The sequence below is a fragment of the Vanellus vanellus genome, assembly GCF_965231255.1.
Source record: "Vanellus vanellus genome assembly, chromosome: 3".
Classification (NCBI taxonomy): Eukaryota; Metazoa; Chordata; class Aves; order Charadriiformes; family Charadriidae; genus Vanellus; species Vanellus vanellus.
The window spans coordinates 77,866,133-77,892,245 of NC_138907.1; the positions used below are offsets into that span (position 1 = coordinate 77,866,133).

Genomic DNA, 26,113 nt, shown 5'->3' on the forward strand with positions numbered 1-26,113 from the left:
TATTGATCTTGTTCATGCTAGTTTGCAGTCACCACGTTTGCTGCACTGCGGCCTAAGAGAGTTTTAGCTCAGACTGTTTCTACATGAATATAAGCTAAAAAGGCAAGGATGGTCTTAATGTAAAATATGAACGTCCATTTGAGTAGTGATGAATTAGGTGCCTAACATGGAAACTTGAACCAAAAACTCACTGAACTTTTAATGTGGAAGTTATTTTGCTTCTGAATTTTTAGGACTTGCTAGAATTCAGCTGAATAAATCACTGTCCTTTTGCAGCAGTCTGAGCAAATACAGTTTATTTAAAAAAAAAAAGCTTTGAATCTTGTATGTATGAATACCATGAAATCCATTGGAAAACACTGGACTTGGTAACATTTACATGATAGTTATCTTATTAGTCAGCCTCAAAAGAAGCCACTTATTAAATTCCAAATGGTGTTTGCTTAGTTAAATTTACCACCAAATTTAGGATTACTTTGGTTGAAGTGAAAAAAAGTCCCCAAAACTTTATATAAACACACATGGCATACGGATTACAAGTTACAAATAATAGTTCAAAGTAAGAATTCATTATAAGTAGAACAGCAGCAGCATAATTGTACTCTCTATAGATTTTTCAGTGTATTAGTATTTCTTAGCATGTCTCTTTTATCTATAACTTCATAATGCATTATATTTTTTCATATTAGTTTAAGCCTTAAAATGAGAAATAATGTATTAGAGACAGAAATTCCAGACAACTTTCCAAGGAACAGACGTTATTTATTAGGCATCAATTAAATTATACATACTTTTCATCTGGTCGCAAAATACTGCAGTAGGAATCAGGTCGATTTACAAAAAATCCAGTCTTCTTTACTACACTTTCTGCAATCACATTCAGTCTATCAAGGACATTGCAAAGTTTGCTGAGGGGAGAAAAAAAAAATTACACAGTCAAGATACATTAATACTAAAAAAAAATTCACTGTTTGGAAAGTCTTTTAAGAACAAAAATGATTTAAAGGAAAACTCACATCACAGCTTTATTTACTCAACAGTAATTATGTCTATAGTTTTCTTAGATTTTACAGACTTAGGAAACAGACACTGATGGTATCTGAGCAATTGTGTTTATTTATTAATAATACATGTTGCATAAACTAGAAGACTTAAAAAATCTAAAACTCCTTGACTTTTATATCACACTAATTTTCCTCTACCAAACTTTCTGTCTTTCACAAAATAAGAATGAGGCAGAAAAAGATATATGATTGTGCCAAGTCATATTCCCTCAATTTGTTTGCAAGACACTGTTCTGTTCAGTAACACTTGTTCTTGTGTGTGGCCTTCATGATGTCCTGCACCTCCTGCTCAGATCAGGGGATCCATCCATTCATTGTTGGGGACTTTAACTTCTGTTTACTTCTGTTTACCCATAATTTTATTTTCAAAGCTTTTATTACAGTGTTTACATTTCAACTAACAAAACCAATTATTTATTTTTTAAAGATTGCTTATACTGAGACGGAAGCAATATTTTGGAACATTTCCACTGGTACTACTTTCCAACAAACTTACTTCAAAACTACGTGTTAAAGCAAACACATTCTCAGTTTTCCTGAAATTGTCAATTCCTTAGACAGACATACACATTATCTTCCATTCTTAAATATCTCTTGCTTGCATAAACAATTAATCTTGTTCAAAGTCATGAGGTATTTTTCATATCTGCACTAGGGTTGATGGGTATATAAATATACCTCAAGTTTACAGCTAGAAGGGGAATCCTTTGATCCCATATAGGACAAACCACTAAGCTTCATCCGCATCACTCCATATGAAACCCAAGAACTTGCATCTAGCATATCTTCAAAAAGGAAATCTAGCCTTATATTGAGATTTGCTATTTAATCGTAACACGAACAACTGCACATACACCTAACTGTACACAATACCATTTTAGAATAAAAATGTAGTGTAAAAACACGTCAAATTTTAAAGTAACAATTTCACACCCACATGACCAACTATATCAGCCAACCTGTAATCTCAAATAGTGAATTAGGATTGTTTTCAAAGCCTTTTTCATAAAATTTTATGGACAAACATTAATTATATTCCTGCCCTTTGAACTATACCAGTTTTTCCGTTGCTACTGATATAGTAACGGATACCTGAAAGTTGATCCAACAATTGGCATTCTTCTAGAGTTTTTGGCATTATAAGACACAGTAGACATACGTCTGTCAGAGAACTTTACAACAGAGTTGTGTGTTACTTAAGAATAGCAACCTATACCTGTAGATTTAAAATGTTGGTGTCTCGTAAATATTTCCACATTTAGGAAAACATTCATCCTTTTCACACGGTACTAGTACAGCGTTCTACTGTCCAAAATTATAGAATAAAAAGTTACAGAATATATTTGCCTAAGATACATGCTTCTAATAATCTAAATATTTTATAACATTGAAATTAACGCCCTCACTTCCTTTTGGAAGAGGAAATGGAAAAGACTGATTGATATGAAACCCTTTGTTTTCCAAAATTTTGTAACTCAAGAAATTCAATGACTAAAATGGAACACCTGACAAAATGCAGTGTTTTGACTAATTCGAAATAAAACATGAATGTTGGTAGGGTTTTTCATAGCATTTCTCTAAAATTTTCCTTTGCAGAGAATTTCAAAGTTTTCTGGCCTTGCTCCACTTTGGTAAGAAACCATAGAAAATCCTTCAAAGAGCTGAGGTTTTATTCTGTCCATAGATCTTAATAAAATTCTCACTTCATTCCAAATCTACGTTCAACTGAAAAGGAAGATACTCAGTAGCATACAATTATTTGTATTGTGGCTAACAGCACTATTACAAAGACGGATCTTTTCTACCTTTTAGTGTATTTAGCCATATCCCAGGGTATATATATAATGGCATGCTCTGGGGGTAAAAACTGGTTGAGATATGTCACGGCAGCAACAAGTTCTTCACTAAGAATCCTTTCGTGCTTTCTTTTTTCACGTTCCTTTAGCAAGAAGAAAAGGAAGTTAACGTTACAATTTTCATTAACCAATCTATGTAACATGTACTTGTATAAATATACATGTATGTATATATAACAGAAATTAAAAGTGGAAGCTGTAACAACAGCAGGCAGTTCTTCATAACTAATACAATTAAATTAAGAGCAGAAGAGACAGAAAAATCTAAATGTTCTGGGTTTTAAACAATTGATCTGTATTAGGAGCAGAAGTCACCTATCTCAACTGTGCATAATCATTGGCTGAAAATGGAACCCCATAAGAGCAAAGAAGAGCACAAGGAAACAAAAGTGGTAATACAGAGGAAATGGACAAAGACAAAAGAGAAGGAAAAAGATAGGCAGAAAGGAAAGTATCCCATTCAATTCTGGGATACAAGAGGACCCAGGCAAGTTCTTCTCCATCACTGACAGGAGATGGGGAACAACAGCTTCCATCTCCCAGCCTTGCAATAATTTTTAAAAATGTGAATGATCTTGCCATTCTCCAAATATATATGTTTTGGCACTCTCTATATTAGTATTGCTTTCCTCTCAACTTCATCCAAACTAAAACTTATACTGAACTTATGTTATAGAAACTGCTTTAAATATGTAACAGCAGTCACAAATAAACAAGCCCAAAGGAAGCCTAATACATTCATTACTAGTTAACAAGTTTCTAGGATAGATAAAGGAGGATGTAGAATTATGTTTTATCAACATTTAAGAAATCAAATAATAAAAGTACTGGAGATAGAAACACTTAGCATTTGTGTATAAGCAACACCAACACCCAAAAAAAGGTGTTCAGGCTTGGGGGCTTTCCCTCCCTTTTTTTTTTTTTTTTTTTTTTTTTTTTTTTTTAAGCAGTACATGAAGTCAGAAAGGAACTGGAATTTTAGCATCTTATTGAGCACCTACAGAGAGGGGAAGAAAGAGGTGCCTTTTCAGCCACCGTATCAAAAACCCTGTGAATAAAAGCATATAATTCATGTGTCAAGGTTATGTGAGCCTAGACTCACATTATAACAATGGCTTTTGAAAGCTATGGCTGCAAGAGATATAATAATTTTCTTGTCAACAAATGCCATCCTAAGTTGATTCCACAGACTATTGGAGAGTTTTAAAAGCACTCCTACACAGGAAAGCTGCTAGAAATAGAAAATAGGTTATATAGTTGCCATTTATTACAACTGAAGAGTTTTAAAAGCCTTCGTCTATTATTTTCCTTATTTTTTCTATTAGGAAGAGATCCTACATGCACATAAAAGATCCTTCTTTTCTACTGACTACACATACAACATGATTTTTTTAAGACAAAAAAGAAATAAGATGCAATTCAAGCAAAACAAATCAATATATTAAACTCAAATGTGGAAACAGACACCACCACAGAAAATGACTGGATCAGAACAGAAAAAAAACCCAGCCAAAAAAAAAAAAAACCCAACACAAATACAAGATGTAATAACCAAAATTACAGTGCCACCCAGAATACGGGCTTTGTACCATAGCCTCTCACACAGCAGTGAACTGAATTACTGCAGCAATCATGAAGCTCCCCCTACTAGTCCAGCCCTGCTGCCAGTGGCACTGCCTGATAGCTAGCATCACATGCTTCAGTTTTCTCTCCTGCTCGTACTTCCATGATTCTACCAGACTGAGCAAACAACAGAAGACAAGTCTTTATCATAACATTTCAAATAACTCAGTCATCTATGTCAAGAAGCATACACATCTCACTTGGCATGGAACCATACTATTTTAGCATTTTTTAGTGCTAAATTAAATTTAGTAGTTAATTTATTTGGACTTACTCCTATCAGATTGAACATTAGGAAGAAGTTTTTCACTATAAGGGTGGTAAGGCACTGGAACAGGTTGCCCAGAGAGGTTGTTGAGGCCCCATCCCTGGAGGTGTTCAAGGACAGGCTGAACGTGGCGTTGGGCAACCTGGTCTAATGAGAGGTGTCCCTGCCTATGGCAGGGGGGTTGGAACTCGATGATCTTCAAGGTCCTTTCCAACCTAAACCATTCTATGATTCTATGATATCTAAAGGGTAGCAGCAAAAACCTGAAAACAACAACAGAAGGATGCTAGAAGTCTATCAACATGGAAAACTTCTTTTTTTTGAAGGCTGTAGTGGAAGCACTGAGAAAGTTATGTAGTATTCCATGTAGCATGAGATTTATGGAGAAAATATGCCATTTACAAGCTAGTATTACTTTAGAGCACAACCAAAATTAGAGATTGTACAGAACTAAGCATCATATTAAAAATTAGAAAACATATAGAACATATTCAAAATATTGTACCTTCACAAGATTCAAAATAATAATTGGAGAGCCAAATCTCTGAAGCATTTGGTCAAAGTGAAGAGCAGCGACATGTGCAAAAGGATCTGCTTGGTCCACTGCAACAAATACATATATTCAGGACTATATTAGGTGACCTGTAGTCATTTTTCCATTAAAAGTACTCTTCGCAAAACACATACTAATTCTCTAACAGTAATGATACAATTACATACTCCCCCCTCTTTTCATGCAAAACCTGTTAAAAAAAAAATCTTCCCTTTTCCAAATTGGAAGTGGCTTAACCAAACCTTTCACGAGATGCTTACAAAGTGCAATTATTCTGTCCCCACTAAATTTAGTCCAGATGTTTTCCACCATTTTCAATATGTTCAAAATTATATCCACAATACTAAGATAAACGTAGCTAACTTTGTATACAAAATAATAAGCACAAAGAAAGCAGACATCTTCAAACAGAAGTTTTTTGTATTCCATTTCTGAATGTGAAGTCTAAGATGGAGACTTTTTTCTTTTCCATTTCATGAAATGCAGCTTTTGATACGTTGAATAGTTGTATGCCACAATGTTTATTATGAAGAATGTTGGTTTACCTTAAATTATGCCTTCCCAAAGAACAAATGCATAGGCAATTTGTTCATTTTTGCAAATTTAGTTTTCACTTACTCTCTCAGAGGCAACCATAAACCACCACAAAGAATAATTTGTACATACACGTTATAGGTGGTTTAGGCATCATAGTTGAAATATCTTGAGACCAGTACAGAGGGACAGATCCTCGAACCTGAACATAGGAGGAATAACTTCCCGCAGAAAATGACATAACTGAAGCATCATAAAGTATTTGTTCAGTTTCCACTTCATTAGCAACATCTCCCTAAAACAAATAGAAATACACATGATGTAGACATGACACTTCAGAGCTGCATGCATTATAGAGAACTGATCATTACAGTGTACAATTAAATTGTAAACCACTAAATCATAGTAGTGAGAACACCACTGAAGGTTAAATTCCCGTGTGTCTCTAAATTTTATTATTAGATTTTTTTTTTTCCTCTAACTGTAAAAAAAAACCCACAAAACTGCTGGTTAAGACTTCTTATTTTAAGAACAGCTTTATTATCTGAATTAAAAAAGTTATGATGTGTGATAACTTTATCTAATACCATAATTTACAACCAAAGCTCTAACAACCCTCTAAAACATTTCAGTTCTCCAGTCACAGAATCATAGAATTGCTGAGGTTGGAAGGGACCTTTAAGATCAAGTCCAACCATTAATCTACCCTGACAAAACCACTTCTAAACCATGTCCCCAGGTACCACATCTACCCTTTTTGTAAACACCTCCAGGGATGGTGAACCCACCACCTCCCTGGGCAGCCTATTCCAATGTTTAATAACTCTTTCAGTGAAAAAATTCTTCCTAATATCCAATCTAAACCTCATCTGACATAGCTTGAACCCATTTCCTCTCGTCCTATCACTTGTCACCAGGGAGAAGAGGTCAGCCCCCACCTCTCTACAACCTCCTTTCAGGTAGTTGTAGAGAGTGATAAGGTGTCTCCCCAGCCTCCTTTGGGCTCCTCTGGAGACCAGGCTAAACAACCCCAGTTCCCTCAGTTGCTCCTCATAAGATTTGTCCTCCAGACCCCTCACCAGCTTTGTAGCCCTTCTCTGGACACGCTCCAACACCTCTATGTCCTTCTTGTAGTGAGGGGCCCAAAACTGAACACAGTACTTGAGGTGGGGTCACACCAGTGCCGAGTACAGGGGGATGATCACTACCCTAGTCCTGCTGGCCACACTATTCCTGATACAGGCTAGGATGCCATCGGCCTTCTTGGCCACCTGGGCACACTGCTGGCTCACGTTCAGCTGGCTGTCCACCAACACCCCCAGGTCCTTTTCCGCCGGGCAGCTTTCCAGCCACTCCGCCCCAAGCCTGTAGCACTGCATGGGGTTGTTATGACCCAAGTGCAGGACCCGGCCCTTGGCCTTGTTGAACCTCATACCATTGGCCTCGGCCCATCAATCCAGCCCGTCCAGATCCCTCTGCAGAGCCATCCTACCCTCAAGCAGATCAACATGCCCACCTAACTTAGTGTCATCTGCAAACTTACTGAGGGTGCATTCGATCCCCTCATCCAGATCATTGATAAAGTTATTAAAGAGAACTGGCCCCAGCACCGAGCCCTGGGGGACAACACTTGTGACGGGACACCAACTGGATTTAACTCCATTCACCACCACTCTCTGGGCACGGCCATCCAGCCAGTTTTTTACCCAGCGAAGAGTACACCTGACCAGGCCATGAACAGCCAGTTTCTACAGGAGAATGCTGTGGGAAATGGTGTCAAAAGCTTTGCAAAAATTCAGGTAAACAATACCCACAGCTTTTCCCTCATCCACTATGTGGGTCACCTTATCATAGAAGGAGATCAGGTTTGTCAGGCATGACCTGCCTTTCAACAAAGCCATGCTGACTGGGCCTCATCACCCTGTTCTCCTGCATGTGCTGTGTAATGGCACTGAGGATGATCTGTTCCATGACCTTCCCAGGTACCGAGGTCAGACTGACTGGCCGGTAGTTCCCTGGATCCTCCTTCCGGCCTTTCTTGTGGATGGGTGTCATGTTTGCCAACCTCTAGTCAGCTAGGACCTCCCTGGTTAGCCAGGACTGCTCATAAATGATGCAAAGTGGCCTGGTGAGCACTTCTGCCAGCTCCCTCAGTACCCTCAGGTGGATCCCATCGGGCCCCATAGATTTGTGCAGCTCCAGGTGTTGAAGCAGGTCCCTCACCATTTCCCCTTGGATTACAGAGGCTTCATTCTGCTCCCCATCCCTGTCTTCTAGTTCATTTACCTCACAGTTTGCTCCTCGTTTCAGAAAACGTGTTCCAGCAAATTTGCTTGATCTTCTGGCTATCAGAGTGACGTATATAGGGCGACCGTATATTAACAATTCTTGAAAGAGAAGTTAAGGCTTACAGGTCACATGCAATTTTTCATTCACTTACTTCATGCAAGCAAAAATAAATTCTAAAAAAGATATATGAAGGTGAAACATATGATTTACTAAAATCTCCTTAACAGTAATGAGTATTACTTCCAATTTTTTTTTTTTCAGCTGGGAGAGAGCATTGCTCTTTTCAACAATCATTTTGAAGAACTTTGAAAAGGGAATCTACATTACAATACATCAGCCGCTTTTCACAACATTCAGAAGAAAAGTATTTCTATTTTATGAAGTAACAATGGAGGTGAAATAGGTACAAGGTTCACCTTGGCCTGCAAATACTGCTTTTGTGAATACTAGAATTAAAGCCTGTGAGCTTCTATTTTCAGATCAGGTATATTAGTCACCTTCTAATTATTTGTCTGGAAAAGTAGATAAATTAGCAACTAATTAAGTAACACCAACTGAAAGCCAGAAGGAAACAGCTACGGATGCAGTGGTGGCCTTCTTTCAGGCTTTTTATTTTTCATTAAAAACAAAAAAGGTAGAATCAGATGTCTAGCATGACTATCACTGCTTCCTTAGCAGAAGGGAGGCACAAGAAAGAGGAAAGACGACATTTGCTCAAATACCTGCAAAGACTGTTGTCACTCACAAAGCAGCTTCAGGCATAATGCTGGTGGTCAGACACACAGCTACTACTTCGATTAAGTAAGACATCAGATGAAATAGTGTGATAAAAAAACAGATCTAGCTTTCTGTCTGGGGACCAAGCGAATGACTAGCAGCCTTACAATCATGATAAAACAAAATTAAACTTTGCAAACACACCACTAACCTTAACTTCATAATTGTATTTGCTTCCCCAGATATTTTACTGACAGGCTTTGGAACTAACATGCTACTGTTGATGATTAGCATATAGTGTCTCTGTAATATACAAAATTCTTATCAACTAAGATTTTGAGATGGCATTTCTTTGGAGCATGATATGCATTTGTTTTTTTCTCCTCTTACTACAATGTACACAGACCCATTTACTCATTTTAAACAATATATAGTCAGGAAAAAAGATTTTCAGATGTTCTAGTGTTTATTTATCTCTCTTCACACAGCAGGTATGAAGTTCTACCATCATCTTCAACAGAAACAGAATTTTCGCAAATCTCAGTTACTAAAAAAATGTATTAAAGGAGATTAGTATGACAACATATTTATGTCAGCAATTCAGTTCTGTTTAGTTTTTTTCCCCTTCCTCAAATATCAGTGAAAAGTACAGCTGAGTTGTAAAATCCTCTGAAGTTCTTTATTACTAAACCCCATCCTTATAAACTGCCTCACTGAGAATGCAGTCTACCCACGTCAAGATCCTCTTATAAGAACATAACCATATTTCCTGTTTAGCCTAGAAAAGTAATGAAAGTAAAAGCTAACAAATAATTCTAAAATTTAAAGTATTTACATGACCAGGAAATAATTCAACGTATTTCAACCCTTCAAACTTTTTATAAGTTGATAAACCAACATTGGCTACAACAGTAAAAGGATACTTGATTGCCCACAGAATCCATGAATAATATACAGCAGCCAGTCACGATGAACAGTATTTTTCACTGCCTCCAGAAGCTTGGCATTCCACACATACTTTTCGTAGGGCTTACTGCAAACCCCAAATACACCTAGGAAGTTGTTACAATGAAAATGCATAAGAAATTAAGAAACAAGCTTACCTGCACTGGACTGGTTTGAAATCCAGGTGACTGGACCTTTCTTTTGCTTTTCCCTTGACTGCAACTCAGCATATCATTTACTTGCATCCTTGAAGTTTGCCAAACAGGCAACTTCAGGCACAAGTTAAAGTTCAGCATTTACAGAGTTTTCCAATTTTTCTATGTTTGCCACTCGCTGTAGTATTTGAGTGACTTCATGCAGAAGTTTCTGATACTTCCAGAACTGAAAAGAGATCTCTGCATGGCAGAGGATTTGATAAAACAGGAAATAAATCAAGTTGCGAATTACAGTTAAAGCAAACCCATTCTCATAGGAGGACTTCATAAGCTTTTCAATTCTGGGTCACCTCTGGCATTACCTGTTAGTCTCTGGAAGATATTTCACGATTAAACAAGGAAAAAAGTGGTGTCATATGTACAATACTAAAAAGTTAAAAAAATTAAAATGTAATTCAAGCATCATATAATTAGTATAAGTCACGGGGCAATAAAACATTAAAAATAAATCAACTTCAGCAGAATGAAATACAATATTAAGATTTTTTTGGTTTGGTTTTTTTTTTGAAATATGAAGCAAGAGGGAGAGAAAATAGTTTTCCTGGCTGGCTGGCCATCTTTACACTCTTATGAACATGTTAGATCCAAAGTGAAGGCTGTGGTTTTCAACTGAAATCAATAACTTTTCTTAGACTTCCTGATAGAGCTTACTACAGCTAGTTGATACTAACTTCATACAAGTCGTCTATTGTCAATGTTTTCCAACTTGAAACAAAAAAGATTGAGTAGTACTTAATCAGTTATTGCTTCCCACTGTCTTTGTAATTCATTCCTATTGGGAGTCTTACAAGTCCATTGAAGAATCAATTGCTGAAAAATGTCAGCATGCGCAATTATCTCCCTGAGTTGCAATGTAAATTAACAAAACAATGATTAATCACCTCTAGAAATTGCATTGTTCAAAATCAAATGTCTGTAATTGGCACTTTATGTAATCTTTTATTAACTCATGACTGTTATAAGACTACTGATCAATAGAGAAGACCCAAGTGTTTCTAAAAGTAAGCTTAAGTAGAATATATTCTAAATATATTCATGACCAACAACATTAGTTTAATTAGGCATATTGGCTTACCACTTCCACCCTGTGTTGAAAGTCCTTCATCTTCAAATATATCAAAACTCTCTTGTCGGGTCTGAGTTGTTTCAGTTCTTAATGTCTCAAGTGGCATTCTCAGGACAGTAAGATTATACTGAAGGGAGTGAGACAGATCATAGCTGTAACTGATAGACAGTTATCCTTTATTAATAATTGTAGAAGCACAGGACTTTTCTGAAAGCCCTTACTCTCCATCTGTATTTATATTTAACACAGTACTATTTTATCCATTAAAAAAAAAGACGTTTAAACAAGATACACAGATTCTGATTCTGTAATGGGAAATTATACAAATGATTTCCAAAGGAAGTTTTACAAACATAGAAACTGTTTACAGTACAATAGCTGAAATATCCATATGCATAGACAACCTTATTTTTTCTGAGATTTAAGTAATACTCTCTAACTCAAATACTTTCTTATAACTAACTTGTAATTCTGTTCAGGATTTATATGAAAAACATGCAGAAAAACATGCTATGATTTCAGCCAATAACAATTTAAATTAAGTTGATAAATGTGTTTATCAGAGAGTCTGTAATAACCTTCTCCTTTCCCCTCTACACACAATCACAGAAAGAGTATACATTCATCATCTGCAAGCAAAAAAAAAACCCAGACAGTTGTATAATGTTAGGACCAGGAGACAAAGCATGGAAGAAAAACGCAGGCTTTACACTGTGAAAAACCTTTTACATGCAAAACCACAAAACACATAAAAATTTGGTACATTTTGTCTTCACAGATACAGTTGTGACAAAAAGCCTTTATTTTCCAAAAGGAAGTGTGTTCTAGACTGATATACCTTTTGGTACTTGCAAGGGGTTTTTTTTTGTTGTTTTTTAAGTCTTAATGTCTTCTAACTGCTACTGCCAGGTTTATCACCACATTTCCCTCATTTTGCTGCTGTCCCAAAAATCTCATGTGCAATAGTAGCTGGAACACAGAAGCTTGTCTCAGGTATGGCATTTATGAAGCAGTAAGCAAGAGAACTAGTAAGGCTTAGAATCATAGAATGGTTTGGGTTGGAAGGGACCTTAAAGATCATCTAGTTCCAACCCCCCTGCCATGGCCAGCGACACCTCCCACTAGACCAGGTTGCTCAAAGCCCCATCCAGCCTGGCCTTGAACACTTCCAGGGATGGGGCATCCACAACTTCTCCGACCAACCAGTTCCAGTATGTAACCACCCTCAGAGTAAAGAATTTCTTCCTAATATCTAATCTAAATCTACCCTCTCTCAGTTTAAAACCATTACCCCTTGTCCTATCACTATAGTTCCTAATAAGGACTCCCTCCTCATCTTTCCTGTAGGCCCCCTTTAGGTACTGGAAGGTTGCTATAAGCCCTGGAGGAGGTCCTATGAAAGATACACCCTACACAGGGTGTATCTTCGATGAGGATCTATTTCTGTACCTTTGTTTCTGAATCTAAGCAAAGTTTTATTTCAGGAAAATGAGACTGAGAAAGAAAAACTGACAGGGCAAGCAAACCCCCTGAAATATGCTACTTTTCCAAAGAAAGAACTTCTGCATAACCTTATATAGGTGAACAGTCAGTGGCAACAGTAATTTCAGTGTTGATGTTCTACCACATCACTAATATTTCTGCAGTTTTTCAACATCATAGATACTGCATTCCCAATCAACTTGAAGGAGGAAGCAGGTTCAAAAGACACAGGTGAAAATGGACAAGCAGTGTGATCACGTCTTATTTCCCCAAACACCAACCGAAAGCAGAATCTTAGAGCAAGTGTAAGTATACAATTTTTTAAAGGGATTAGTAACGAATACTTACCTAAAATAGAAGTTGCTAGAAAGGTCCACATTTTGAAAGATTCTCAGATACCTAGCAAAATAATTCAAGTTAAAGGGAAAGTTATCACTTCAACCAGACAGACCCCAAGAAGTGATTCAGAGGATCTCAGAAATTAAACTACGGATAAATATTGACTCTTGCCGTAAGTTCTCTAGCTATCTTACTGTAATTGTTTTGACAAGTAATTCCACTAGAATGTCAGCATCTGAGTCAAACACATCAAATAGCTTTTTTTTAATCCAGTGTCTACTTGTGAACATATTCTGTTTCTTTAGGCAGTTGTAGATACAGTTATAGTTCTATTTTCCACATATGTGGGTAAAATTCTCTAGGACTTACACAAGTAAATTCCCAACAGTACTATACTATAATTGAATATTCTCACAGTTATTCTCCAATAAAAGAACAAGAAAATACCTACTTCACTTGCAAATTCTCAGAAGAAACCATAACACTGTCTTTGAAAGATAAAATGGCTAACACCATAAATATATAGGTGTCATCCAAACCATGACAATAGGTCTGCTGCATTCTAAGAGGGGAGGCTGAAGTTTACAATCAGTCATATCTTAAAGTGAAAACTTTTTTAATGGTTATCATTGGCTTGATTTATTACTTGACATCAGTTTATCATAATCAATCACATCTTTTAGACTATTCATACTTGGTACAGACTGAAAAGCAGTTTATTGATATCATTTGCCTGGAATTTCATAGAAGTAGTTACCCATCCCTGAGAAAAACACCACCAGGATGCACTTCTACATTTCATACAAGATTCCCTGCTGATCCAAATTTCTTTCCTTAGAAAGAAGTCACAGAAAGAAAAAAAGAAAGAAAACTTACTGGTGGGTCAGTTTATCACCCTTTACAACACCAATATTCACAAAATTCTGACAGCACAGAATCACTAAATTAAATAATCTGCTCAGCACTTCTTGAAGGGCATAAAAGATGTCTTCAAGTGAGATTAACATGATGCTAGAGCTACTAAAGAGCAGTACCCCAATCAACATAAACCAGTATTAGCATTACTTTGCTCTTGTAAGAACAATGTTTATATTGGATGCTTCCTGGTGCACATTTACAAGGATATAGCTTTGACATGTAGATGACATGGAGATGTGGACAAAAAGCTCTGAAATACTGTAACAGTTCTATTTACCCTCCAGGTTAGAGGCCACAGAACTTGTGGCCCACTCGCTATTCTTCCAGGCTAATTTATCAACTAAGATAAAACAGCTTGAATGACATATTAACAAAAGGAATTCTATGGCTGAAATGTCTAGTTGCAGTTTACTATTGCTTGGAAAATATTAAAAAGTACACACTGTTTACCACCATTATTTACCTGGCTTCATCAGGATGAGTGACCCTCACAGAGTCATTTGGAATGTAGATCATATTTGTATCTTCTATTTTATATATTGCATGACCTCCAATATCTGCCATTTTTCTTCTTTTTGTTATTAACACAATGTAATAGCCTTCTAAAAACCTGACAAAACCTGTTAAAACAGCATTCAAATGCTATTAGTTGGGTGACTGTGTTTTATCAAACATATTTTAAAAAACAGTAACAATTGTTTCAAGACTTGATGGAATTTTTGCTTGTTCTTAATGTTATATGTATAATGTGTATATATGTACACATACACAAATATACATAGACAGAGTCTTACAATTCACCCCCAGTAAGTGTTAATCAGTGAAGTACATAGTTTTTACTTTTTTTCCCTTCCATTGTGCATATTTCTAATATTAGGTAGCAGAGTTAAGACACTGAAAATTCAGAATAAGTTGCTGTCTAAAGATACTTGTATTTGCTTTTTATAGGACTCTCATTGTTCAGAGTGAGACATACTCTAATTACTTCAGATACCAAAAGGTTAATTTTTCAGGGCAAGGAGGAATCCCAATCTCCAATTTTCTTTCCAGGTTTATGTATTCCCTGCTGAGGTGGGACACAGAACAGCAAAAGGAGTTGAGGGTACTACACCACCTTTGTGCTCTCTCTCCTTAACAGCAGGGAATTAAATTCCCCGAGTACAGCAGCATCTCCCCCAAACTAGCCATTCAGAGCATCAAGGGTAATCCTTTCTTTTTATTTCCTCTCTCAGATACCAACACTTGACCCTGCTGAAATCCAGAGGGCTAAGGAGGTAGAACAGGCGGCTTCTAAAGCTCCCACCCTCATTCCTTAATGCTACAGGGCATAGCCATGCTTCTTCACTGAGTTGTTTCTTTGTATGTCTCTTATTACTTATCACTAGGAAAAAGCATAACAAACCTTTAAATCCAACACAAATGTATAAATTAAAATTAAAATTAGAAATATGTAACCCCCCGAACACAAATTTGTTTCTACTACAGTATAGGCAGTGATACAGCAGTACTAAGTTTTAATAACTAATAAATTACATGAACTAGCTCTTGGAGGTAGCTGCTTTGATGGGTTGCTACTAACAAAGAGCATGAAATTCAGTCACTGCTGCACTGCCAACATATATATTAATATGGGGGGAAAAAACCCTCACAGTTCACATTTTTACTTGTATTTATAATCACTTCTTTTAGCTTTGCATTATAAATTAAAGAAGAAGGATGAGCAAAGCACACATTTTGCTCTCTGTCACTGCTGGAGGCTGCAATGTGATCGAATGAACTGCAATTCTTTTATTCTGCCTTATTAGCCCCCCTTGGAAAAACGCTCTCACCTGCACAAGGACAGGAGACCCTGCTGACAATAAGAAAGTCTTCCATTTGAAGCAGCCAGACTATTGAATTTCAGTTGTTAAATAGCAGTCAAAGTTCTTCCTGTATCCTCCAGGTACCAAAATTACTTACGCGAACAGTCTCTATCCTTTGAATTTCACCAAATGTTATACCAAAGTCTGATAAGAAACCCAGCCCTTCCCCTTGGCCTGGGTCTCTCCAAGGCCACGCGATTTCCACTTTTATAAACTATACAGTGAACCACAACTTGGCCTATCAGCCCCCTCATTTTGAGTGCACAGAAAGCACTGTCTCTGGTTAACAAAATACCCAGAGAATAGAACAAAGCTGTCCTTTCCCATTCTACAAAAAATAGCCCTGTCCTTCTGACCTGAGCCAGGAGGCAGAAATAAATGACCAGCTCCATTCCCTCAAATTACGTGTTTATACAGATATGATTAGAAAGGATCAAGATGGAAAACATCTAAAGCATATACTTTAAAAGTGCAAGACAATCTGAAGATCACTGAGAGAGCATGTTACTTCTAAAATACAATCTAGAAATCGTACACCATATCTGATAACCAATACATTTGTCTAGCTACGGAATAGAAACTCTCCTGTTATGAAGAGTACATACAAATGTACAATTGGGATGCAAAATTTTCATTGAACGCAACCACTTTCCAACCAAATATATTATCACATATTTAGATAATGAGCACTGATGGCTTGTGCAAAAAAAGTCAATGCTGCAAGACAGTTAGAAGCTTCTTTAGGCTTACCCATACTATTATTACTCTTAAATTAATAAGGAACATAAGCCTCACTTTAGGAATATCTGAAAAGTGGATCCATTGATAAGTTACAAAATGCTTCATGGGTAAAAAGAATATAGAATAAAGTTTGCTTAATCTGCCACTTTAGAGTAGGATACTAATAATACTTTTCTATGTTTTAGTTGTTATGCAAAAATTCAGGAGCATCTTTTAAAGTAATTGCATTTTCCACCTCCTCTGCAGCTTTGGATTTAGATGGTCAGGTGTATATTGATGCCAATAAAGCACAAAGTATTCTTGGGCTGTCAGAGCACACATTAACATTTACTTTGGAGACATCACCCATCAATATATCGATCTCAGTATCTGACAATAGGGAGGAAAGTAGTGACTTTCAGATGAAGTTAGAAGTTATTAAATCCTTGAAGCAATTCTCTAGGATTACGGTCATCTGATCAGCATTTAAAAATTCAGTTGACCTACTCGTCAGTTGTACTTTTTCAAACATGAAAAAGAAATATTTAAATGTGTCACTGCAAAAAAAGTTAACCAAAAAGAAAGTTAAGTCATCTTTCTGAATAATGTGTTATGAAGAAATACAACCTAATAAAGGATGTCAACTTCTGTTTTCTTTTAAAAAAGGCATCCTCTGAGCTCTGGAATTCAGGAGGCCAGATTCCACACAATTTGTATCCTATAATCAGTTGAGCTTGGAGAGATCACCAATCAAGCTTCTAGAGTTTGGGTATTTCCTAGATCTCTCCCTTGGTTACAGAAAGGAGACCAGCTACAGCACAATTCTCACCCCTGTACCGGCCACCTGTTTTCACAAAATACATATAAACTTATTTATCTTTGAGAATGAAATTTCCCTATCCTCTTCAGTTTAAAAAAAAATAAATAAAATCAAGCAGAGACAGCAAGATACACAGCGCAACATGGTAAGCCTTACCTCTTTAAGAAAGAAGATTTTATAAACCCAAACAAAACACTTACCTACTACTCCAAAAGCAGAGACAGCTCGAGATAACCCAGAGGAGCCCTTCTGCCCAATTTTTGTTCTGTTTCCCAGGTCTAAACGGCCAAGAAGTTCCCTCACCTCTTGCTGTGTATACACGTGCTTTAAAATAAAAAGTCACTTAAGTTACTGCTTTGGTAGTTAAGTGTTATTTCGTGTCAGGGAATAGTAGAATTTAATTAATATACAATAAACCAAAGTTCTGCTGTATGTTCTCTGTTTCCTGTTTCAGTCCTACCAACAGGTACAAGGTTTTTTTATGCACAAAATTCACCATTCACTGCAATAGAAATAGTTATGGTCACATGTGAATTCAAACATTTCTAAATTTCTAGATTTCAAACATTTCTAATTAGCTCGGGAAGGACTTTTTACTAGGGCATGTAGTGACAGGATGAGGGGGAATGGCTTTAAACTGGAAGAGGGCAGGTTTAGATTAAACATTAGGAAGAAGTTTTTCACTTTGAGGGTGGTAAGGCACTGGAACAGGTTGCCCAGAGAGGTTGTTGAGGCCCCATCCCTGGAGGTGTTCAAGGCCAGGCTGGACGTGGCCTTGGGCAACCTGGTCTAGTGAGAGGTGTCCCTGCCTATGGCAGGGGGGTTGGAACTCGATGATCTTCAAGGTTCTTTCCAACCTAAACCACTATATGATTCTATGATTCTAAATCTTAAGAATTAAGATTGTAAACCATAAACTTCCTGGAAAGGAATCAAGTCTTGTTCTACTACATACATTAAAACTCTTGTTGTTGCTGTTTATTTGGCTTCAGAGATGATAGATCAGAAACACTAAAAAATTGGCTAGATAGTAATTAAACATATTTTGCACTTAGAACAGCATAGCTGAACATAAGAAAACCATTGGGAGCATATACATAATAAACTGAAAAACTTGGGAAAATTTCATTAATGTGAATGTGCTGTTTGGAGATCTTGTGGCCACTCTCATACTGTAACTAGCCATTATCATGCTAATACTGTATGAATCTGACATACGAGGAGAGGCCGAGAGAATTGGAATTGATCAGCCTGCAGAAGAGAAAGTTCAGAGGGGATCCTATCAATGTGTATAAATACCTGGTAGAAGGAATAAAGAAGTCTGAAGCAGACTATTCTCAGTGGTATCCAATCAAAGGACAAGAGCAATGGGCACAAATTAAAATATAGGAAATTTCATTTGAACATAAGAAAAAGCTTTTTTTACTGTGCAGATGGTTGAACACTGGAACAGGTTACCCAGAGACGTGGTGTCTCCATCCATATCCAAAAGACAACTGGGCACGGCCCTGAGCAACCTGATTTATTTGACATTGCTCTGAGCATAGGCATAGGACTTGACAACCTCCAGGGATCCCCTCCAACCTCAATTGTTACATGACTCTATGATTCTGTAGGATAACTTTGTTGAAACAGATTAAATCTGTAATATTTAAATTCAGTTCAATATAGTCAGTATTATCTGGAATAACTGAAAAAAGCCCTAACTAGAGAGGCACTCACCTTATCATCAATTATAACCAAATCCTTTGGTTCAGTGCGATCTATTTTCAAAACACGGTATTTTGTTTCTGCAGGATTACTTCCAACAAGAAAATATCGCTACATTTAAAAAAAAAAAAGTCAGAATATTATACAGGATAAAGCTACCAAAGTCCATTGTAACATAAGACATCAACAATGCTATTTATATAGTTTCTAGACTAGATCCATTTCAACTAACATCAAATATCTAATACTCCATATAGACTGTTAATAAACTGGTTTAGACACCAGTACCTTAGGTAGGTATTTGTAGACAGTCAACCTTTACAACTTAAAGGACCTCATTCTCTCCATTGTATAAGGAGGAAAAAAATTAAAAAATTAAGAATGGTGAAAACCTGTTTAGAGAGGAAAAAATGCAACTTACACTAGGCACTGTCTCAACTATGCCCTGCCCTAGCCATTACTGTCTTCCCATTTGCTTTGTAAAATTTAGCAGAAACTTATACATATGAGTTTGTAACTTTTCATGATCTAAAACTACTGTTGCCATTGCTATTTCTGCCAACTAACATTCCCTACTCCATACTAAACAGAAAAAAATCAAAGTACTGGAAGTTTTCTTCATTTTTTATTCATATTTGTTACGATAAACTTCTCACCAATATTCTTCCACAACACTCAAGTTTAATGTTTAACCAGCTATTCTGGTTAAAAATATTAGTTTTTTTAAAAAGACTAGCTTTATTTCTCATTTAAAATATGAAAGAAAGACCACAGATAACCAAATGTGTCCATTTTGCATTTAAGGGAAACAAACTATAAATGAATTTTTACATTTAGAGGAATTAGCAGTAAGCACAGGTTGCAGGACTGACTTGCTATAAGTAGCTCTCATTTTACTAATTCATTTAATCAGTGTGGTGCTACCACACAGCAAGGTGTAACTCATTAATAATGCTCAGCCTAGTAGGAAAGCATGGCAAATTCATGTGGATCTATGCAGCCAGCTCTTAACTTTAAAAGTCACGTGGATTTAAGATGTGGGAGAAGAAATCAATAACAACATTCACACCAATCTCAGAATTTCATAATTTATACCAATTAGATGTTAAGAAACATCTTTAATGTCAAAATATTTAAGGTGAAAGAAGAACCTAAAGCCCTCTTCAGCTTCCTTGAAATCACAAAAACATCTAGATAGTCAGTAAGCTCTAAAAAAGAAAATAAAATATTTAAGAGCTATAAAAGGAAACCCTACCAACTCCCAGCTCCACCTTGTACACTGACATTACAGTGCTTACTGAGTGGCAAGTTTTGCTGTTTACTCTTAAATGCAAGCAAAGAAGTCCCTTCAAAGCCATATGCCATCGCGGCACTCCCTCACTGAAGCCTTTGAGGCAGTACTTTGGCACAGCAAACTGTTCCCTACTGTTTTTTTAGCAGGGATGTGCTGCTGTGCACAGCCCAGGCTCCCCAGCCTGCCCCCCTCAGAGTACTCTCCACAGGAAATCCCTTAGTGCCAAGATCTGCACTTCCCCAGAGGGAAATCATAATGACAGGGAGTGGGCCAGAGCCCCCACTGTGTGGCACTGAATGGCACAAAGGTGGAGGATGGAGCTCTTATGCTGATATCACCCACCAGCGAGAAACACCAAACCACTGAGACAGTCACTTGCTTAGACCATGCCACCGTCATGCCACCTTCTTCTTCACGTGGTAGAAAGTGAATGGGCAAAGGGAAATATCATATTCATTTTTAATACACAGATTATAAGTTAGTTTGCATTTTAATAGTGCTGCTTCTCTATTTCTAGAAAATTGTTATTACTTAAAGCTAAACAATTTTAAGTAGTCCATAATACTGCAATACAGCTAAGCGATCTCGCCCCACGTCCAGCTCATTAAATATGCATAATTTCTTCCCAAAGTAACACCTATGGTTACAGACAAATCATCCTGAATAAAAATAGAACAGTACAATTTTAAGATGCTTGTCCAAACAGCAGTTTGGACCAATGACCATATTTAAAACTGGAACATGGCACATGATACACAGGCAGGGGGGAGAGGGAGGGTGCGAAAAAAGAGCAAGAGAAAGAGAGAGAGAGATGGATATAGAGTTGCAAATGGTATTACTAAGGAAGTTCAGCTGGATATTTATCCATTTCCATTTTAAAAGACCTATAAAACATAAGGAAGTGCTATGAGGCATATATCACTCATGTCACCTTGGCAGCTGCTACAGTGAGCTATGCACAGCTAGAGTGCCAGCTTTAAACGCTGGTGCTGCTTAGAACAGCAGCAGTTAGATTCGATGAGATGTAATTGTATATGCAGACTATGGTAGCAACCACCATTATGAATGGTACTTAACAAGTTCTCTTTGAAGTCCTTTAAGGACTAATTTAGTTTTTTTTTTTTATCAAGTTAGAAAGCTAGGCCATCTAACATATTAAGGAAGGTCAGTTGGACATCAATGGACGCCACCTTCTCAGAAAGCCCAGCAGTGGGAAATCTCTATTTAGCAAACAGGAATCTTACCCACTGCATGCTAGAGGATAGTCTTGTGGAAGTAATAAAGGAGGAAACATGCAAAAACTTCTGAATTATGACTAGTCCTCAAATACTAGGAATCCAAAATTAGACTTCTACTTGGGAAGTTTTCAGGACCGGCTAACAATCAACAACCCCCAAATTACTCAAAAAACAGCATGATATGCCAGCTCATAGTAAACCTTTAAGATCTGAAATGAAAACAAAGATGATACGAAAACTAACAATGTAAAGATTTAACAAAAAAAAAAAGACATTTCAGCATTAGCTGCTTCTGCTACCTAATTTATGCATCAAATGAATAAATAAGCCTGTCTTACTGGATGATATGGAGCACAAATAAAACCATATCAGTGACGTACTGCAATTAAATTTGCCATCACACAAATACTAGGAAAGAATAAAGAAAACTACCAAATCAACACAACACTGAGCATGTAACATCAAACAAATTAATTTCGGAGGTTGTAATATAATTGAAAAATTAATCAAAGCTAAAATGCACTGTACTGTTTACAACTATTTTGATTAACAGAAATCATTACAGTAAAAGAAATGAGAATCCACATGTAAGCTACAGAAACCCTTCTGGGAGTTTCTATCCTTATTCTCTTATTATGTTTATTAATAAGTTGTACTGAATAAACTGAAGCATTTTTGCAAATGTCTCAAACAATTCCACTCTACAGCAAAGCCACTGCATTTAGATAAATGGACAACACTGACCAACAAAGTACTCTCTCAACAGAACAGTACACAAGGAGAAACTGCAGACTTCCTCATGCTACTCTGCCAAAGTCCTTCAACCATCACCTGAGATGAAATAATGCTTTTTCCAGGTTTAGTCTGTCCTTGAAACTTGTTAACAAGTGTACTTTACCAACCACGGCAGTGCACCATGTAGGTACTTGCCTATGGGATCTGGACTGAAGCTTAATTTATTGCACAATTATCACTAAGCAACCACAAGACAGGAACAGTCATTAGTCATTTCCGCCTGGGACTGAGTTTTAACCAAAGCAATCTAATTGAAGGTCTTTACACCCTCTTTTATCAATCTTTTGATTCAGTCAAACATATAAAAATAGCCTTTTCTAAAAGGAGTTTAAACAAAATAAAAAACTTCTTACTGCAAATTGTTGTTTATAATGGCAGGATAATATTTCTGAAATCAAACATTCTGCCCACAACTTTTTTTTTTCTTTAAGAAGATTACTTCTTAAAACTCCTGGTCTAAAACTATGATTTGCTTCTTTGTATAGACTAATTATCAGTAAGAAATGTTAGCACTGTAAAGAACTTATTTCACTCATCAGTTAAAAAGCAACATACAGCTTAATCAGCAGAAAAAAACCCCAAGATATTAAAATACACTAAAAGCTACTTGAAAAATACAGAGTGCACTACTAATACAGCCAATTTTTAAACCTGCAAATAGCATAAAGAAAACACTTAAGAACTTACACAAAATGCTTGCAAAACATACCCTCAATGGGTCTGTCTCAAACTACAAAACCCTAAGGAAGCATGGTAGGTTGACCTTGGGCAGCTGTCGGACCCCCACCCAGCCACTCTCTCACTCCCTCTCCTCAACAGGATAAGGGGAGAAAATAAGACGGAAAAGGTGATGGGTCGAGGTAAGGACAGGGAGATTGCTTAAAATTTACCGTCACAAGCAACACAGACTTGACTTGGGTGAAATGAATGTAATTTATTCACAACTAAAATAGGTTCCGAGAGCAAGAAACACAGATAAATTAAAATACCTCTCCCCCCAACCCTCCCTACTTCTCAGGCACAGCTCCACCTTCCCCCTGCCCAGAGCAGCGCAGGGGGGTGGGAAACAGGGGGTTTGCAGCCAGTTCCTGACAGTTCCTCTCTGCTGCTCCTTCCACCTCCAACTTTTGGCTGCTCCAGCGTGGGTCCCCTCCACAGGCTGCAGCTCCTTCAGGGAACATTCCCTCTGCTCCACCGTGGTCCCCCCCAGGGGCCGGGGGGGGGGGGGGGGGGTAAGGAGGGAGGAGGTGTCTCTGCTCCGGTGCCTGGAGCACCTCGTCCTCCACTGACCTCGGTCTCCGCAGGGCCCTTTCTCTCACATTTTTTTCTCACTCCTCTCTCTCACAGCTGCCACATAGCTTTTTTTTTTATTTTTATTACTCTTTCTCAAATACATTATTACAAAGGAGCCACCATCTTGGCTGCTGGGCTGTGGTGGGTCGGCTGGATCCGGCTGTGCCAGGCCCGGGGCAGCCCGGGCCTCTCCTCACAGAGGCCACTCCAGCAGCCCCCCAGCATCTGGGTGCCCGCAGCCAACATGGGAAGGTCATTTACGTGCCAGTCACGCTTTCTGTCAGACTAAAGAAACACACTGGGTTGCCAGGCGAGAAACCTTCATGCCAGTGTTGGCTTTGGATCGGCACGCTATTATCTCTGCTTTAATTCATGCTGAACTGGGCAGCGGAATGGTAGCTACCACCTGCCATCAAACCTCCACCCGCCTTCACAACAGGCATAAAGTTATGCAAGAAAAAGCCCCTTCCTCAAAATTTTTATGGTAGTTTTAATATGTGCTGAACTTGACTGTAGATGAGAAATCTTCAAGGCAAAGCCAAGATATTAAACAGGGTTAAAAGAGGTATAGGTTCAGCCTTTTTTCTCTATTACACCAAAGAAGGGGAGAAAAAGAATTACACCTGGATGTAAGGTACAGCAAAAACTCTACTTTGTTCTTTCTTTCTATAGAACCTAAGGCAACTCAGGGAATATCTGTCTTTCATCTCTCATAGAAACTGGCAGAATGACACGAAGAAAGGAAGAGATGATAAAGGGCAAAGAGAGGTACTTGAAAATAGCAAAAATTCAGTTGGCCTGTTGTCTGCTTCCCGTCATCTGTTGAAACTCTTCAAAAGAAGGTCTTTCAAGATGAGAAATTTTAGTAACACCAAGCACCACTCTCAGGACATGTAGGAATAGCTACCAACTCTGCATCCTTGGGGATGTGTGTAAACTCCTGTTTAGTATCTTTATTAATGATCTCAACAAGGGGACTGAGAACACCCTCAGTAAGTTTGCAGATGACACCAAGTTAGGTGGGAGTGTTGATCTGCTTGAGGGTAAGAGGGCTCTTCAGAGGGACCTGGACAGGCTGGATTGATGGGCTGAGGCCAATAGTATGAACTTCAACAAGGCCAAGTGCCGGGTCCTGCACTTGGGTCACAACAACCCCATGCAGCACTACAGGCTTGAGGAGGAGCGGCTGAAAAGCTGCCTGGCAGAAAAGGACCTGTGGGTGTTGATTGACAGGCAGCTCAACATGAGCCAGCAGTGTGCCCAGGTGGCCAACAGCATCCTGGCCTGTATCAGGAATAGTGTAGCCAGCAGGGCTAGACAAGTGATTGTCCCACTGTACTCATCACTGGTGAGGCCGCATCTTGAGTACTGTGTTCAGTTTTGGGCGCTGCAGTATAAGGACATTATGGTGCTGGAGAGGGTCCAGAGAAGGGCAACAAAGCTGGTGAAGGGTCTTGAGAATAAGTCTTATGAGGAGTGGCTAAGGGACTTGGGGTTGTTTAGTATGAAGAAAAAGAGGCTGAGGGGAGACCTTATTGCTCTCTACAACTACCTGAAAGGAGGTTGTAGCAAGGTGGATGTTGGTCTCTTCTCCCAAGTTACAAGCGATAGGACAAGAAGAAATGGTGTCAAGTTGTGCTAGGGGAGGTTTAGATTGGATATTAGGAAGAACTTCTACACTGTAACGGTTATCAAAGACTGGAACAGGCTGCCCAGGGAAGTGGTTGAATCACCATCCTTGGATGTATTTAAAAGCCGTCTAGATATGGTGCTCTGGGACATGGTTTAGAAGTGGGCCTGGTGGCGTTAGGTAACAGTTGGACTTGATGATCTTAAAGGCCTTTTCCAGCCATAACGATCCTATGATTCTATTCTACAGCACAGCACTCGGTAATTCCCTTTTGTCCCAGGGCAACAAAAGCTTCTTTGTCCCAAACAGTATTTTGCTCTTGCTGCTCCACTGAGGGGTTCCTCAGGATTCTCCCTTCTAATTTTCAGCTAAGCCTATTAATCATCAATCTATATTTTCCCTTATCCAAATATTTCTCCCCTCTTTAAGATCTCTTCTGCTGGAATACTTTCAGAAATGTAAGTAACTGGATGCCTTTTCAGCACTCACTTCAACAGGCTAAAGAAATCTTGCTGTCCCTTTGCTCCTCCCAATACATCTCTAGCATCTAGGTTACCGCAATAGACCTTCACTGGACCTGTTCCTGGTTGAATTCTTATCTCTTAAATGAACATGGACAGAAAGTGTACACAATATACTATACAAGATCTCATTATAGAGATACATTAGTATTTCTCATTAATGACCATGCCACAAAAGACCACATCTGCCTTCTTCAGAGTTGTACTTCACCAGCGGCTCAACCTCCCAACAAACTTTTATTGATGTGTAATCTATCCTAAGGTGCATGAAGTTTCATAGTATACCAGTCTATTTCAAATTATTTATCTACTCCTAAGGGCCGTCATAATTTCTTGCTATCTTGTGCACTGATTATCCTAA

At 37.9% G+C, this 26,113-nt stretch overlaps 1 protein-coding gene across 1 annotated transcript in view; it reads right to left on the reverse strand.

The window, feature by feature from the left end:
* The window catches only part of FIG4 (FIG4 phosphoinositide 5-phosphatase), a 72,763-nt gene that overhangs the window by 41,256 nt on the left and 5,394 nt on the right, over positions 1–26,113 (reverse strand). Inside the window, exons 2-12 of the mRNA XM_082481325.1 lie at positions 18,994–19,092; positions 17,472–17,595; positions 14,333–14,489; positions 12,961–13,011; positions 11,140–11,288; positions 9,828–9,956; positions 8,185–8,285; positions 6,031–6,193; positions 5,317–5,414; positions 2,870–3,003; positions 792–908 (exon numbers count right to left, since the gene is read on the reverse strand). Of these exons, the coding sequence (XP_082337451.1) occupies positions 792–908; positions 2,870–3,003; positions 5,317–5,414; positions 6,031–6,193; positions 8,185–8,285; positions 9,828–9,956; positions 11,140–11,288; positions 12,961–13,011; positions 14,333–14,489; positions 17,472–17,595; positions 18,994–19,092 (1,322 nt within the window). The remainder of the gene's footprint in view (positions 1–791; positions 909–2,869; positions 3,004–5,316; positions 5,415–6,030; positions 6,194–8,184; positions 8,286–9,827; positions 9,957–11,139; positions 11,289–12,960; positions 13,012–14,332; positions 14,490–17,471; positions 17,596–18,993; positions 19,093–26,113) is intronic.